The sequence below is a fragment of the Drosophila teissieri genome, chromosome X, assembly GCF_016746235.2.
Source record: "Drosophila teissieri strain GT53w chromosome X, Prin_Dtei_1.1, whole genome shotgun sequence".
Taxonomy (NCBI): domain Eukaryota; kingdom Metazoa; phylum Arthropoda; class Insecta; order Diptera; family Drosophilidae; genus Drosophila; species Drosophila teissieri.
The window spans coordinates 2,029,077-2,042,697 of NC_053034.1; the positions used below are offsets into that span (position 1 = coordinate 2,029,077).

Sequence of the window (13,621 nt, forward strand, 5' to 3'; positions counted from 1 at the left end):
TCAAAGGTGGCCAAAAGTAGGCAGTAACTATTCTGTTGCATACTCTTAGGCTGCTTTACCCGCATTGGCATAAATAAGCTATAAAAATATAAAATATTTCAGGCTTAATAGCAAGATACTCTTATAATCTACTTCAATTGGATCATTAATACTTTGCTTGTTTTTTCAAATCGATAAAAGGCAAATCGAACGACATTGCATCTAAATTGGCCAGGTCAAAGTTCAAGCTGCAGAAGTGCACTTTTGTCAATCTCTCCAGGCGCAGATTAGATATTCCCCTTTGATCGATGGCAAAAGCCAGCAAAGGCGGCACAATAACCCAAGTGCATATTTATATATATGTTTGAATACAAATGTATATGCACAATCGTCTGAAGGAAATCCGATAATCTAATCTGGGCCGCTGTTAACTGTTAACAGTTCGATGATCTGTTAGTGGAGCGAGCTCTTAACCCTACAAAGCCCCATTACCGTTCAAGTCATAAGGGAATCATTTAGAACATTTCTAAATTATGTGCTACCTTTGACTATATTTTTGTTTGTTTTTTTATTTCTAAAAGTAATGCCATTAAGTAGGCATAAAATTGTATTATAGTTAAGAATGCAAATGAAAGTAACTACTTTTAATTAGGGTTAATCCGCCAGTGAAGATTAGCTGCCAATCAGGTTTCATTTAGCTAACAATTCAGTGCGATCGAAACGCTTGAGGAGAACGCACAACTGCCGACTTAGTGGGCGACATGGCGCTGTGGCCACTGCTACTGATCACCCTGGGCATCTGGATTCTGGTGCGGAAGTGGGCACTGCTGCGACTGGGCACCAGTCTGCCGGGTCCGTGGGCGTTTCCACTCCTGGGCAATGCTCAGATGGTGGGCAAACTGAGGCCGGAATGTGGGTGACGATGCAGTTGGCTCGGGAATAGCCGATGGTTGCTGAACAACCATCTTTCATCCAGTCATCTTTCTCGTTTTCACAGAGCTGCGTGATCGCTTCGGTGCCACCTACCGCCTGTGGTTGGGTCCCCAGCTCTGGGTATTCCTCCATACGGCAGAGGAGACGCGACAGGCGCTCCATGATCCCACGCTCCGCAAGGCGGACACCTTCCTCCAGCTGGAGCCGCTCATCGGCAACGGTCTGCTGATCAGCCATGGTGGCCATTGGACACGGCAGCGTCGCCTCCTAACGCCCGCCTTTCAGCCCCAAGTGCTGCGTAGCTTTGCTCCGGCGATTGGTGGGCATGTGGAGCGCTTGGTCAGGCGACTGGCGGCCACCGGTGGCGAGTTCCTGGAGGTCACTGATCCGCTCTTCGCCTGCCTCCTCGACGCCATTGTGGGTGAGCTGGAAAACGTAGATCATTTGATATAAGTAACTTGTTACTTTCGTTACCATAACATTTACCTGATCGATTTCAGACACCTCCATGGGCGCCCAATTGGACACCCAGTCCGTGGAGCACTCGCCCATCGTCAATGCATTCCATCTGAGCAGTAAGCTCCTGTTCAAGCGCATGATCAATCCGCTCCTCTCGTCCGACTGGATCTTTCAACGCACCCAACTCTGGCGCGATCTCAACGCGCAGCTCCAGGTGATCCACACGCTGATGGAGTCGGTGATCGAGAAGCGCGCCCAGGAGCTGGTGGCTAGGGAGGAAACCGCGGGCAGATCCCACAATCTCCTGGACACGCTGCTGTTGGCCAGATTCGAGGATCGTTCCCTGAGTCGGAAGGAAATTCGCGATGAGATCAACACCTTTGTGTTTGCGGTAGGTTCTCCTCAAACTATGATCTTTGCCCTAACAATTAAATAGTATTATTAATGTTTTTTAGGGAGTGGATACCACCACGGCGGCCATGTCGTTTGTGCTCTATGCTCTGGCCAAGTATCCCGAAACGCAATGCCGTCTACGAAAGGAGCTGCAGGATGTGGCGTTGGATGAATTCACCGACCTGGACGCCCTCAATGGGCTGCCCTATCTGGAGGCCCTGATCAAGGAGGTGCTGCGTCTCTATACCATTGTGCCCACCACTGGACGCCAGACGACGCAATCCACCGAGATTGGAGGACGAACCTACTGCGCCGGCGTCACGCTGTGGATAAACATGTACGGATTGGCGCACGACAAGGAATACTATCCGGATCCGTATGCCTTCAAGCCGGAGCGATGGTTGCAGGAGGATGGCGCTTTCGCCCCACCCGCCTTCAGCTATATACCCTTCTCCGGCGGACCACACGTCTGCATCGGCAGGCGGTATTCCCTGCTCCTGATGAAGCTGCTCACCGCCCGCCTCGTCATGGCATTCGATCTGAAACTGGGCCAGGAGCAGGCGCCTCTCAAGCTGCAGGCCCAGATGGTACTGAAGGCGCAGCAGGGCATATATGTGTCATTTTCGAAACGATAGAAAGAAAAGCGGTTTTAAAATGTCAATTCTAGTTAAATAGCGCAATATGTTTAGATAAAAATGAAATTCACTGTAGAAAAGCATGCCAAAAGTTATAAATAAAAGATATATGAGAATACATGAATATTTTTCAGAATTAAATGCAGTTTTTCAAAAACCAACTTCGAAAAAAGCTAAAATGTATTAAAGCGCAAATCGTTTGGGGAACAAAATAAATCGACGTTATAAATAAAATGTTTTTTTTTATTTGTATGTATATACTATGCATTATGTTATAAAAAAAATATTTATTATTTTCAAATTAAAAGAGTTTGTCAATATAATAGCTAGAATCTAGCTACATCTGGCCACTTCCTTCCGCCCTGGTTACTATCGATACTGAGGTGAGCAGCACGCAGCGTTGCTGGCGCCGATAACATGTGCTGCCGTTATCGTTTCGTTTTTGACAGCTGCACGAGCTGCGCGCTGCATGTGTATGTGTGTGTGCGAAAATATTAATTGATACCTTAACGATGCGATGCAGTGCCGTGTGAAATACTTCGGAACTGTTTGTTTTTAAATTTCAACAATTCAAGATTTAAGACAGCACCTGTCTGTTCGGCATAACGTGCTCTCCGCTGCTCGAGCCCAAAAAAGAAAAGAACCGTGCGACGGAGGTGAACAGCGACGTGCAGCACACACACTAAAGCAAACATACACCACACACACACACTCAGAGAGACCGACAGCGTAAAGGCATACGGAAAAACGCACACACCCATACAAATGCCATAAATTGAAGTGTATTTGTAAATTATTGTATTGTTGGAAAGAAAGCAAGCAAGCACACGCATACGGCGAAAAATACGCAAAGAATCTTTACATTTTGCCAAAGTTTCGGTTCGCTACGCTACGCTCTGTTACATCGCCGATTCGATTGCTAATATTCCGAATATCCAGCGTGCGTGCGTGAGATCAACCTTGCCGCCCGCCCACAAAAATATCCTCCGCCCAGCGCCACCCACTCTTCTCGTTTTAGTTTTTTTTTTTGTTTTTTGTATTCGAATACGGCAAAATCGGAAAGCGAGCGGCCCGCAAATATATATATTTATTTATATTTATTGACAGCGAGCAGCGAACAAGCAAGGTAAGCTCCATACATACATGCATATGTACGTACCTATGTACATCGGCGGATGTATGTACGTACGAATGTACGCAAAATAAGTGCATGCTTGTGCGTGTGCGGGGCATAAGAAGAAGACGCTGAAGCGGCGACGCATTTAAAGCTGATTCTGGTGCTGCTGCTGGCGCTGCTTCTTCTTCCTCAGCCGCTGGCCGCAACAAATTGCATAAAACAAAATATACGTACATGTGTATTTATGTACATATCTATGGTGGTACATGCATACGACTGTAAGTACGTATGTACCACTTTTCATCCAGTCATTGTACAATATTTATACATGTGTGCTTATAGCATGCGTATGTTTTTCCTATCATGTGCGTACATATTTGTAATTTGACATTTGTTTATTACAGTACTGATATTCAGTGAGGAAATTTGAAGCCAGAAAAAAACAGAAAAGCTAAAAAAGCGGAAAAGCCGCATAGCGGCAGCAGTTGTCCAAGTAAAAAAGCACATCCAGTGAGTCCCGATCCTACAGAGAAATCCATACCATACCATACCATCAGTACCGATCCTTCGCGGAGGAGCCGCCCCAATTCAGCACCATTCAAGTGCCGACTAAAATGGAAATTGAAACAGATCAGTCTATTGAAGCAATGGACACCCAGGACACCCAAGAGGTCGAGATCCTCACCAGTGACCTCCAGCAGCAGCAACAACAACAACAGACTCCGCAACAGCAGCAGAATTCGCCGCCTCAATTGCCCAAATTCAAAAATCTTATCCAGCCACAATTGCACGCCGTTGGCGCTGTAACCCAGTTGCCCAGCGAGAACGGCAATGTGCCGCCACAGCAACTATTGGCGGATAGCAGCTCCACTTCGTTCGGCGACGCCGAGGCCATGGGCATTGACGATGAGTCCAAGGAGGATCAGTTCCGCTCGGAGACCACATTCTCCTTTACCGTCGAGAATGTGGTTCAATTGAAATCGCAGAGACTGTCGCCGCCAGTGTATGTCCGCATGTTGCCATGGAGAATTATGGTCATACCCAATGATCGTGCGCTGGGCTTCTTCCTGCAGTGCAATGGTGAGAATGATTCGCCCACCTGGTCATGCAATGCCATTGCCGAGCTGCGTTTGAAGTGCCACAAGCCGGATGCACAGCCATTCAGCCGTGCTCGTATTAAGCATTTGTTCTACTCCAAGGAGAACGACTATGGCTACTCGAACTTCATCACTTGGCAGGAGCTGCAGGATTCCGACAAAAGCTATGTGCACAACAACAGCATCACCCTGGAGGTGCACGTAATTGCGGATGCACCGCATGGCGTTTTGTGGGACTCGAAGAAGCACACAGGCTATGTGGGCCTCAAAAATCAGGGCGCCACCTGCTATATGAACTCGCTGCTGCAGACATTGTACTTCACCAATTCCCTAAGACTGTCTGTGTATCGCATACCCACAGAGGCTGACGATAGCACCAAATCAGTTGGACTATCGCTGCAGCGTGTGTTCCATGAACTGCAGTTTGGTGACCGTCCCGTGGGCACCAAGAAGCTAACCAAGTCCTTTGGCTGGGAGACGCTCGATTCGTTCATGCAGCACGATGTCCAGGAGTTCCTTCGCGTGCTGCTCGACAAGCTCGAGTCAAAGATGAAGGGCACCACACTGGAGGGCACCATACCGGGTCTGTTCGAGGGCAAAATGTCTTCGTACATTAAATGCAAGAACGTTGACTACAACAGCACACGCTACGAGACGTTCTACGACATCCAGCTGAACATCAAGGATAAGAAGAACATCTACGAGTCCTTCCAGGATTACGTAGCCCCCGAGACGCTGGAGGGTGACAACAAATACGATGCTGGTGTGCATGGCTTGCAGGTGAGTCGTGATTCCGTTGGGATTTATGAACTTGAATAGTTCTCTATCGAACTCACCAATGATGTTTACGTTTTATTAATTAAAATATTATCTTCTGGATTTAGGAAGCCAGCAAGGGCGTCATCTTCACTTCATTCCCACCCGTTTTGCATCTGCACCTGATGCGCTTCCAATACGATCCCGTCACGGACAGCTCGATTAAGTACAACGATCGCTTTGAGTTCTACGAACAGATCAATCTCGATCGCTACCTGGCCGAGGGCGAGAAGACCTCGGCGGATTACGTTCTGCACGCCGTGCTGGTGCACTCTGGCGATAACCATGGCGGGCACTATGTGGTCTTCATTAATCCAAAGGCTGACGGACGTTGGTTTAAGTTCGACGACGATGTGGTCTCCAGTTGCCGCAAGCAGGAGGCGATCGAACAGAACTACGGCGGTATGGACGACGAGATCTCGTTCCATGCCAAGTGCAGCAATGCCTATATGCTGGTCTACATCCGCCAATCGGAGTTGGAGCGCGTCCTCGGCGACATACCAGAGAACGAGATCTCAAGCGACCTGGTGGAGCGCCTCGACCTGGAGAAGCGCATCGAAATGGCGCGACGCAAGGAGCGCAGCGAGGCCAACCTTTATGTGTCCGTGCACGTGATCCTCGAGGAGTACTTCGAGGACCAGCACAAGCGTCGTCTCTTCGATCTGGAGAAAGCCCATCCGCGCATCTTCCGCATCAAGCAAAATCAGACTGTCGACGAGCTGGTGGACATGTTTGTCAAGGGTTTCGGAGTGTCGCGCGAACGCATGCGAATGTGGAACATGTGCACCGCACAGACGCAAAAGTTTTTGCATTTTGATTTCGTGGCGGAGGCGTCACGCGCCATCGAGCAGATACCGACGTCACAGAAACCGTGGGTCATCTGGCTGGAGCTAGCCTGGCCGGATGTTTCTGGCCCCCTGCCGTCCTTTAATCCCAAGACCGAAGTCCTGCTGTTCCTCAAGTACTATGATGCGCGTAACAAGCGCCTGAACTACATTGGATGTACCCAGCAGCCGCACACCCGCCGCCTCATTGATCTGGTGCCGGAGGTTAATCGGAAACTGGGCTTCGAAGCGGACACCGAGCTGACCATCTTCGATGATTACGCCGACAAGAAGCTGGTCAATCTGAACGAGCCCATTGAGAGTGTGCTGTTCATACCGCAGGACCACCTGCAAGGCCACATCCTAATCTTCGAACGTGAAAACGTCGACGCCAAACTCGACCTGCCAACGGTGCAGGACTACTTCCTTGATCTCGTCTATCGCATGGAGATCATCTTCAGCGACAAATGTAACCCCAATGAGCCGGACTTTACGCTGGAACTGTCCAGTCGCTACAACTACGATCAACTCACCAATGCGGTGGCCGAGCGCTTGAATACCGATCCACAGAAGCTGCAGTTCTTTATGTGCATCAACAACTACAAGGAAACGGCGGGCAATGCAGTGCCCTACACATTTAAGGTAGCTATAGACTTGTAATTGGCTTTGAGTTGTCTATTGCATTCGTCGTTGGGCCTGTTCACATTACTCAGCATAACGTTTTCACCGTTTTTCTTGCAGGGCACCATCAAAGATCTGGTGTCCTACACCAAACAGAGCACGCCCAAGCGTATCTTCTACCAGCGCCTGTCGCTCAGCATCCATGAGCTGGACAACAAGAAGCAGTTCAAATGCGTCTGGGTGAGCAGCGACCTCAAGGACGAGAAGGAACTGGTGCTGTACCCCAACAAGAACGATACGGTGAAGGGACTGCTGGAGGAGGCGGCCAAGAAAATCACATTTGCGGAGAACAGTCGTCGCAAGTTGCGCCTGATGAAAGTTAGCAATCATAAAATCGTGGCGATATGCAAGGATGATATACCGCTGGATACGCTGCTAAAGACCAACGAGTCCATCACGACCACACAGGGCGCTCAAAAGACTTATCGCATCGAGGAGGTGCCGGCGGAGGAGATGCAGCTGGCGGAGAACGAGTTCCTCATCCCAGTGGCCCACTTCAGCAAGGAGCTGTACAACTCGTTCGGCGTACCCTTCCTAGCCAAGGCGCGCCACGGCGAGCCGTATGGTGCGCTAAAGCAGCGCATTCAGCGGCGTCTGAATGTGCCGGACAAGGAGTGGGAAAACTACAAATTCTCCGTGATCTCCATGGGCCACAATTCGGATGTGAACGACAATACGCCCGTCGACCTGGAGGTGTACCGCTCGTGGACCAGCGGCCAGTTGCCCTTCTTTGGTTTGGATCACATCAACAAGTCGCGCAAGCGCAGCTCGCTTAACTTTTCCGAGAAGGCCATCAAGATCTACAACTAGGGCGTTTCTTGGAGCGGGGACACAAACAGAACATAGCTGGCTTTTTAAGCTGTACACTGGATGAAGTAGGCGGAGCAAGTTTTGCGGATTAACGGATTCATGTTGGATGTGTATTGGATTGCGGGCAAGGGACGGCTGCACTTGTTGCTTGGCTAATAATGTCTATTGTTCTTTAAAATTCCAAACAATGAGCCTGTTTCTTGGAACCAATTCATACACACCACACCATACACACACACATGCACACACACACACACAAACAAAGAAACACACGCGCGGAACTTACCCCTTTTATTTTTATACATATATATTGTTTGTAAACTAACAGCTAAGTAATTTTTAGTTATTTATTAGTCCCGATGGCCGCCGATGGCAACGATTGCAGAGCCACTGGCCACTGGCCACGCCACTCCACGCACACTTGCTCCCTCCTTTCGCCTTCTTCCTGCCTGTTTACTCTCGTTACCACGTTACCAAGTTACCATTTCCGTTTCCGCCGAACAATCCTGACCAGAGTATCAGCTTTCGCATCGAGTCCAGTCTCCACAATTCTACTGACTTATTGCTTGGACTAAAGTAACTTCAATTTAGGCTTAGGCATTAACGTGTGTGTGCGCGTTTGTGTGTGTGTGTGTATGTGTGTGCGTGGGTGTACTTTCTATGCTATAATATTCTTAATCGATAATTGTTTAATCGCAGGCAGAAGTGAACTCGAAACGGATCGAATCGGTTACTTTTGTCTAATTGTAAATAAGCGTTCGTTGCAAGTTGCCCATTAAAAAGTATAAACAAACCAATAGAGGAAACAAACAAAAGCAAACACACATATGTAACAAAGAGAGGAGGCGAAGGAGGAGAGAAGAGATGAGGGAAAGGAAAGGAAAGGAAAAGGAAGAGAAGAGAAGAAAAGGAAAGGAAAAACCTTAAACTAATAGAAGGCATAGGAAGAACCTAAACTAAATAAAAGCAACCAGCAAGAGAAACAGATATAAATATATATATATATAAATACGCGAGAGAGGAAGAGCTGTAAACAATTAAAGGCAACTATGTAACAAGTATAACTTTAAACGAAACAAACGATTAACAAAACAAAACAAAAGAAAAAGAGTCATCAAGTTGCACCAAACAAGACGAGAACGAGGACGATGACGATGAAAATGGAGGCGGTGGATATGATAAGATATATTCATTCGGTCAGCAAATCGAAAGAGAGAGACAGCGTGTGTGGGAGATGAAAAATATAAGATTTGTTTCAAACAATTATTTGTGATTTTTAAACATGAAATGATAAAAAATGTATGCAAAGGACTAGACAACATAATATTAATTAATAAATTACTATAATACACAGTTTAGTGCTTTTTCTTTGTTAACTATAGCGAAAGATTCGAGATCTGCAATCCGGATCCGATTCGAAATAAAAAAGAAAACCCAATCAAATGAGAAGAGCCAACAACAAATAATATTTTAATAATCTACTGCTATGCTATTATTATTTATGCAGCCAATAATTCAATTTATTTATGTGTACAAAACAAAAAAGAAACGAAAAACCAACAAAACCCCAATAAAATACCAAGAATTCAACTGAGTGTTCTTTCTGATTCCTTTCTACTTGGCCACTTTCGCAAAAGTTCAACTATCCTGCATTTCCATGGATATCCTTGATTGGAAAATAGCTTGGATGGAATCAACGCCGCAGATCTGTTGGCATGAATAGAATTTGCAATTCGAACGCGGTTTTAAATGTAGTTTTTAATGAAGTCGTTTGGGAAATCGTAGTCTATGGTAGCTTACAAACTAGGACTCTAGAATTTGCGGCGTTTCAGTAGCTCCGGCCGCCAGTTAACCGGATGCGACTCCTCGCTGGCCTCGTCATCCTCCTTGTACACCTTGATCGTTTTGTCCGCCTCGGCGGTGATAAGCCTGGTGCCCGACTGATCGAAGCACATGGCGAATATGCCCGCCTCGCTGTCCATGGAGCCCGGCTGGACGGGCGCCTGGAAGCGCTGGAAGTTGTAGCCGGTGCGCCAGTCCCAGAAGAACATGGTGCCGTTGTCGCCGCCCGAGACGAGTACGCCATCATTGTTCGCCGCCATGCAGTTGACGATGGCCGTGTGGCCGGAGATGTTCTGCACAAAGTTGCCCTCGGGACAGCGCCACTGCTTGATGTTGTCTGGCGAAGCGGAGGCGAACATGTACAGCGATGGATGCAGCACAATGCTGCGCACGGACTTCTTGTGATTGGTCAGCGTGCAGACGCTCTTGCCGGCGGCCAAATCCCACAGACGCACCGTGGAGTCGTGGGAGCCGGTGATGATCTGCGGATTCGTCGCCTGGGCCACCACACTGGCCACTGTGTTCGTGTGCCCCGTCAGTGTGTGCACATTCGCCTTGGTCCTCATGTCCCAGATGCGGGCAGTGGAGTCACGGCCGGAGGTGGCCAGCACATCGATGGTGGGATGCAGGGCCAGGGAGTAAACAGCCGATAAGTGGCCATGATAGTGTCGTATGACCTTGTTGTACTCCAGATCCCAGCACTTGACCTGCCGATCCTCGCCGCAGCTAAACAGATACGGATGCTTCGAGCTGACGGCCACACCGCGCACAGTGCTCACATGACCGGTGAGCGATAGCTTCAGTTTGCCGCTGGCCAGGTCCCAGATCTTGATTACACGATCACCAGCGCCGGTGGCGAACCACTCGTTGCCCGGCTCCACGGCGATGCAGCGCACCCAGCCCAAATGGCCGGAGATGACGCGCGACAGCTTCCAGGGTGCGTGCCACTTGGGTTTGGGTATGCTGGGCGCCTTCTTGGGTATCAATTGCAAATTGCTGGCGGTGGTGCCATTGGCGCTCTTATCCCCATTGCTGTTCGCCAGGGAGGCGCGCACCAACGATGTGTGAGTGCCGGTCACCAGGGGCGCTGTCTTATCCGCTTGCCTGCCGCCGGCATTGTACTTAACCAGACTGCCGGCGCCGCTGGCCGAATCCGCCGCACTGCCATCGGTGATGGCCAGTGGCTTGTCGCCCGCCGTCTGGGCTCCGGATGCCTTCCTGGCCTCGCCAATCTTTACCGCCTTGTCCAGGACAAGGCCGTAGCTATCCTTGGCCTTGATGGAACGTCGCAACTTCTCTCTGTTTCGGTTAACAACACAAATTAGCACTGCGAAAGTTAGAAACTCCAGTATACTCACAAACGGTCATCAATCTCCGGCAGATTTCCCTGGTTGGAGACGAACAGATCGTGGGTGCGCTTTAGGGAGCGAAATATCAGCGTGTGCACGCTGTGCTTTTGCACGTCTTCCATGGCAATTAGCGGTTATTTATTGTTTATTCGCTAAAATATATTGAAAATGCGGCGCGGCTTTTGCAGCTGACCACAAGCCACTCACAACAGTCGGACTATCGGTTATCGGACAGTGCTGTCAGCCAAAGCCGGTTTATAGCCAAATGTTTATGCTACATGGCCAGCTATTTTCAAGCTAAATTTTATTTCAATTTGAAATATCTAAAAAAAAAAAGGTTTTTTATATTAACAAATGTGCAAAAATGAAAATTATTTCTTTATATATATATTTCTTAATGCAGCTTTGAGCCAAAATTAGAAAGCATGGGTTCAGAGTTCAAAGCTATCAAAAAACCGATAGTTGTTTCAGAATCGTTTTTGGAAACCCGAAAAAAAGAATGTATTTTATCTGCCCACTGATAAATTAAAATACAAACGGGTTATCCTTTTTTGAAGCACATTTCTGTTTTTTTGTTTTGTTTTGTGTTTTGTTTGTTTTTTTTCTTTTATTATTAGTTTGCGGGAACCGGCGATCCAGATGCAAGAGATGAGGACGTGGGAGACACCGATGGTGACGAGGTGCTGGCCGTAGCGCCGCTTTCTGGGACGGGCGATGGCCTCGTGTTGAAGAACTGTTTGATCTGGAGATTGGAAAACAGATAGCTGATTCACTTATGACCGCAAGACACCGCCGACCTTTCACAAATCTGTCATAAAACAAACATATTTCCTTGACCGCAACCTTACGCAATTGTATACAATATTAGAATGATAAAAAACAAGTAGTAGCCACTGCTTATCAATGTTTCCAAATCCCTTTTCTAATCAAAACCTAAACCACATAAAGGTTTGCAATAAATTTATAAACAGTACCGAGTCTAGAATGTTCTGAACATCATATAAGCTGCTGCCTGTTTTAACAACATTGACTTGTTGTTTAACCCATTGAGTTTGGTTTAAATACAGGTGCTTTGCTAGTCTGTAAAATGATTCTGATTATGTCCTCTGCTTCTAAGAGTTTAGCAACTTGTTTGTGAGCTATGACAGTTTGTTTGAAAGTGATGCGGTTGGTCTGTGCTTACGATGCGCTTGATGTAGTTGCATGAAGTTTCGTTGTTCGAGCTGGACACCACGTTGTCCACTCGGTACGGCGGCGAGATGGTGACTTCATTTAGGATTTGTATGTTTAGTCCTTGCCAGGAGACTTCATTGTACTACAAAACATGAATAGTAATGGTAAATGGTTGACTTCAATCATACGAGAGGTCATTACCCCGTATTGTTTGGCTATCGCTCTATACAGTTCCTGTGCCTCTGGACTGACATCGGCATTCTTGGACTTCAAGTAGTCCTGTCTTCGCTCTACTGTTTTCCGCAGGCGCATTTTGACCTGTTTAAAAAGTTATAAATGTGTAAGGATTATGTAGTATTTCAGGAAGAGCTAGTATGCTTACCTGTTCCAGATTCAGCTTTTGCGGATCATCAAAGTTGCCGTTGCATTCCTTGACCACCTGCACATTGCTGCAGAGCGAGAGGTTCATCGCGTAGATATCACTCAGCTCCTCCGTGGACTTGGATCGGCATTCTAAATGGTTGAAAAGGGAAGAAAAGAGCAAAGAAGAGGGGCAAAGACAGGGGCAAAGATATACGATGTACGGAGAACCAAATTGTCAAGCAGTAAACAACCGCGATTGATAAGAGATAAGTGATATAAAAATACAATCAGTTGAGATGAGTGTGAACTTGAGTCAAGGCTGGACAATCCAAAAGATCCCTGTATGTTATGTAAAGCCGGTGAAAGTGTTCGCTTTCACCTGGCGGGCAAGTGTGTGTGTTGGTTTATCTGTGTTCTTGTTTGTGACTGATGTTGCAAAAGGATACTCAGGATAAGCATCTTTGTGTTGTGATCAAAGGCCAGCACCTCGCCCTCCACCTCCTCGTTGAAACAGGTCGTGCAGACGACTGTGGATCCAATGCTGAAGCAGTCGTTCACTGCATTCACTGCGCTCGCAGCGGCAGCGGCCATTTTTAATTGCTGGTTGAGATTGGCCAACTGGAAAAGTGCACCCACAAGCTATGTGGATATGGATCTGGATCTGGATTTAGATCTAAATGTGGGATACTGATTGTTTTCAAGCCGCTTGCTGAAACAACGTTGCTCAAACGAAGTTGGTGATTTTGCGGGAGCAGCTGGATGGATTTCTTGATTCCTGGGATTCCTTTCTGGAAAGGATTTCACTAGCTCTCTCGCTCGCTCGCACTCGCTCCGTCTGTCTATCTCGCTCTCTCTTGCTGTGTAGCTCTCTCGCTTTCACTTGAACCGCTCCAATGGAAATGTCGCTTCCTGGCGATCTGGTCGAGATCCTGCTCCTGCTTTCGTTGCTCCTGATCCTCGGGTGACTTGGCCAAAAACTTATTGGTTCTTCGCTCGGCTAGCTATCGACAATATAATTTGGCGGCAATTGCGGTTCGGTAATTGAAAAGATGGAAAAATATGCGAAAAATTTATTGGTCAACACACGAAACAACAGCCAAAAGGGGGCAGCAGAAAACGCAGTGTTGCACATGCCGCGCAGCAATAGGTT

At 47.6% G+C, this 13,621-nt stretch overlaps 4 protein-coding genes across 5 annotated transcripts; 2 read left to right on the top strand and 2 right to left on the bottom strand.

The window, feature by feature from the left end:
* Window positions 1-697: 697 nt before the first annotated feature.
* On the top strand, window positions 698-2,517 carry LOC122623885 (probable cytochrome P450 311a1). The gene is made up of 4 exons (XM_043803254.1): window positions 698-891; window positions 956-1,333; window positions 1,413-1,762; window positions 1,827-2,517. The coding sequence occupies exons 1-4, from the start codon at window positions 741-743 to the stop codon at window positions 2,397-2,399; spliced, it is 1,452 nt and encodes a 483-aa protein (XP_043659189.1). The 5' UTR covers window positions 698-740; the 3' UTR covers window positions 2,400-2,517.
* A 329-nt stretch (window positions 2,518-2,846) lies between these two features.
* On the top strand, window positions 2,847-9,097 carry LOC122623152 (ubiquitin carboxyl-terminal hydrolase 7). Of its 2 annotated transcripts, XR_006326381.1 has the most exons (5): window positions 2,847-3,525; window positions 3,921-5,393; window positions 5,498-6,895; window positions 6,995-7,809; window positions 8,444-9,097. XR_006326381.1 is itself a non-coding variant. In XM_043802130.1 (4 exons), exons 2-4 carry the CDS (start codon window positions 4,131-4,133, stop codon window positions 7,742-7,744), a joined length of 3,411 nt encoding a protein of 1,136 aa, XP_043658065.1. In that variant the 5' UTR covers window positions 2,847-3,525; window positions 3,921-4,130; the 3' UTR covers window positions 7,745-9,097. The 2 variants fall into 2 exon arrangements, 1 of the variants encoding a protein (XP_043658065.1); XM_043802130.1 differs by having other exon boundaries at window positions 6,995-9,097.
* A 385-nt stretch (window positions 9,098-9,482) lies between these two features.
* LOC122623153 (pleiotropic regulator 1) lies at window positions 9,483-11,172 on the bottom strand. Its single transcript, XM_043802131.1, has 2 exons — window positions 10,945-11,172; window positions 9,483-10,885 (listed from the first exon to the last, which is right to left on the bottom strand). Exons 1-2 carry the CDS (start codon window positions 11,055-11,057, stop codon window positions 9,556-9,558), a joined length of 1,443 nt encoding a protein of 480 aa, XP_043658066.1. The 5' UTR covers window positions 11,058-11,172; the 3' UTR covers window positions 9,483-9,555.
* A 304-nt stretch (window positions 11,173-11,476) lies between these two features.
* LOC122624117 (LSM12 homolog A) lies at window positions 11,477-13,603 on the bottom strand. The gene is made up of 5 exons (XM_043803559.1): window positions 12,918-13,603; window positions 12,491-12,621; window positions 12,310-12,426; window positions 12,119-12,250; window positions 11,477-11,677 (listed from the first exon to the last, which is right to left on the bottom strand). Exons 1-5 carry the CDS (start codon window positions 13,060-13,062, stop codon window positions 11,549-11,551), a joined length of 654 nt encoding a protein of 217 aa, XP_043659494.1. The 5' UTR covers window positions 13,063-13,603; the 3' UTR covers window positions 11,477-11,548.
* Window positions 13,604-13,621: the final 18 nt, after the last annotated feature.

Bases quoted from the DNA above. Each gene is read 5' to 3' on its own strand.
- LOC122623885 (XM_043803254.1), top strand. From the start codon at position 741: ATGGCGCTGTGGCCACTGCTACTGATCACCCTGGGCATCTGGATTCTG. The intron at 892-955 runs GTGGGTGACGAT...TCTTTCATCCAG, and splicing joins GGGCAAACTGAGGCCGGAAT to TCATCTTTCTCGTTTTCACA. The intron at 1,334-1,412 runs GTGAGCTGGAAA...GATCGATTTCAG, and splicing joins CCTCCTCGACGCCATTGTGG to ACACCTCCATGGGCGCCCAA.
- LOC122623152 (XM_043802130.1), top strand. From the start codon at position 4,131: ATGGAAATTGAAACAGATCAGTCTATTGAAGCAATGGACACCCAGGAC. The intron at 5,394-5,497 runs GTGAGTCGTGAT...TTCTGGATTTAG, and splicing joins CTGGTGTGCATGGCTTGCAG to GAAGCCAGCAAGGGCGTCAT. The intron at 6,896-6,994 runs GTAGCTATAGAC...TTTTTCTTGCAG, and splicing joins CAGTGCCCTACACATTTAAG to GGCACCATCAAAGATCTGGT.
- LOC122623153 (XM_043802131.1), bottom strand. From the start codon at position 11,057: ATGGAAGACGTGCAAAAGCACAGCGTGCACACGCTGATATTTCGCTCC. The intron at 10,886-10,944 runs GTGAGTATACTG...TAACCGAAACAG, and splicing joins CCGGAGATTGATGACCGTTT to AGAGAAGTTGCGACGTTCCA.
- LOC122624117 (XM_043803559.1), bottom strand. From the start codon at position 13,062: ATGGCCGCTGCCGCTGCGAGCGCAGTGAATGCAGTGAACGACTGCTTC. The intron at 12,427-12,490 runs GTAAGCATACTA...CTTTTTAAACAG, and splicing joins AAAAGCTGAATCTGGAACAG to GTCAAAATGCGCCTGCGGAA. The intron at 12,251-12,309 runs GTAATGACCTCT...CATGTTTTGTAG, and splicing joins CGATAGCCAAACAATACGGG to TACAATGAAGTCTCCTGGCA.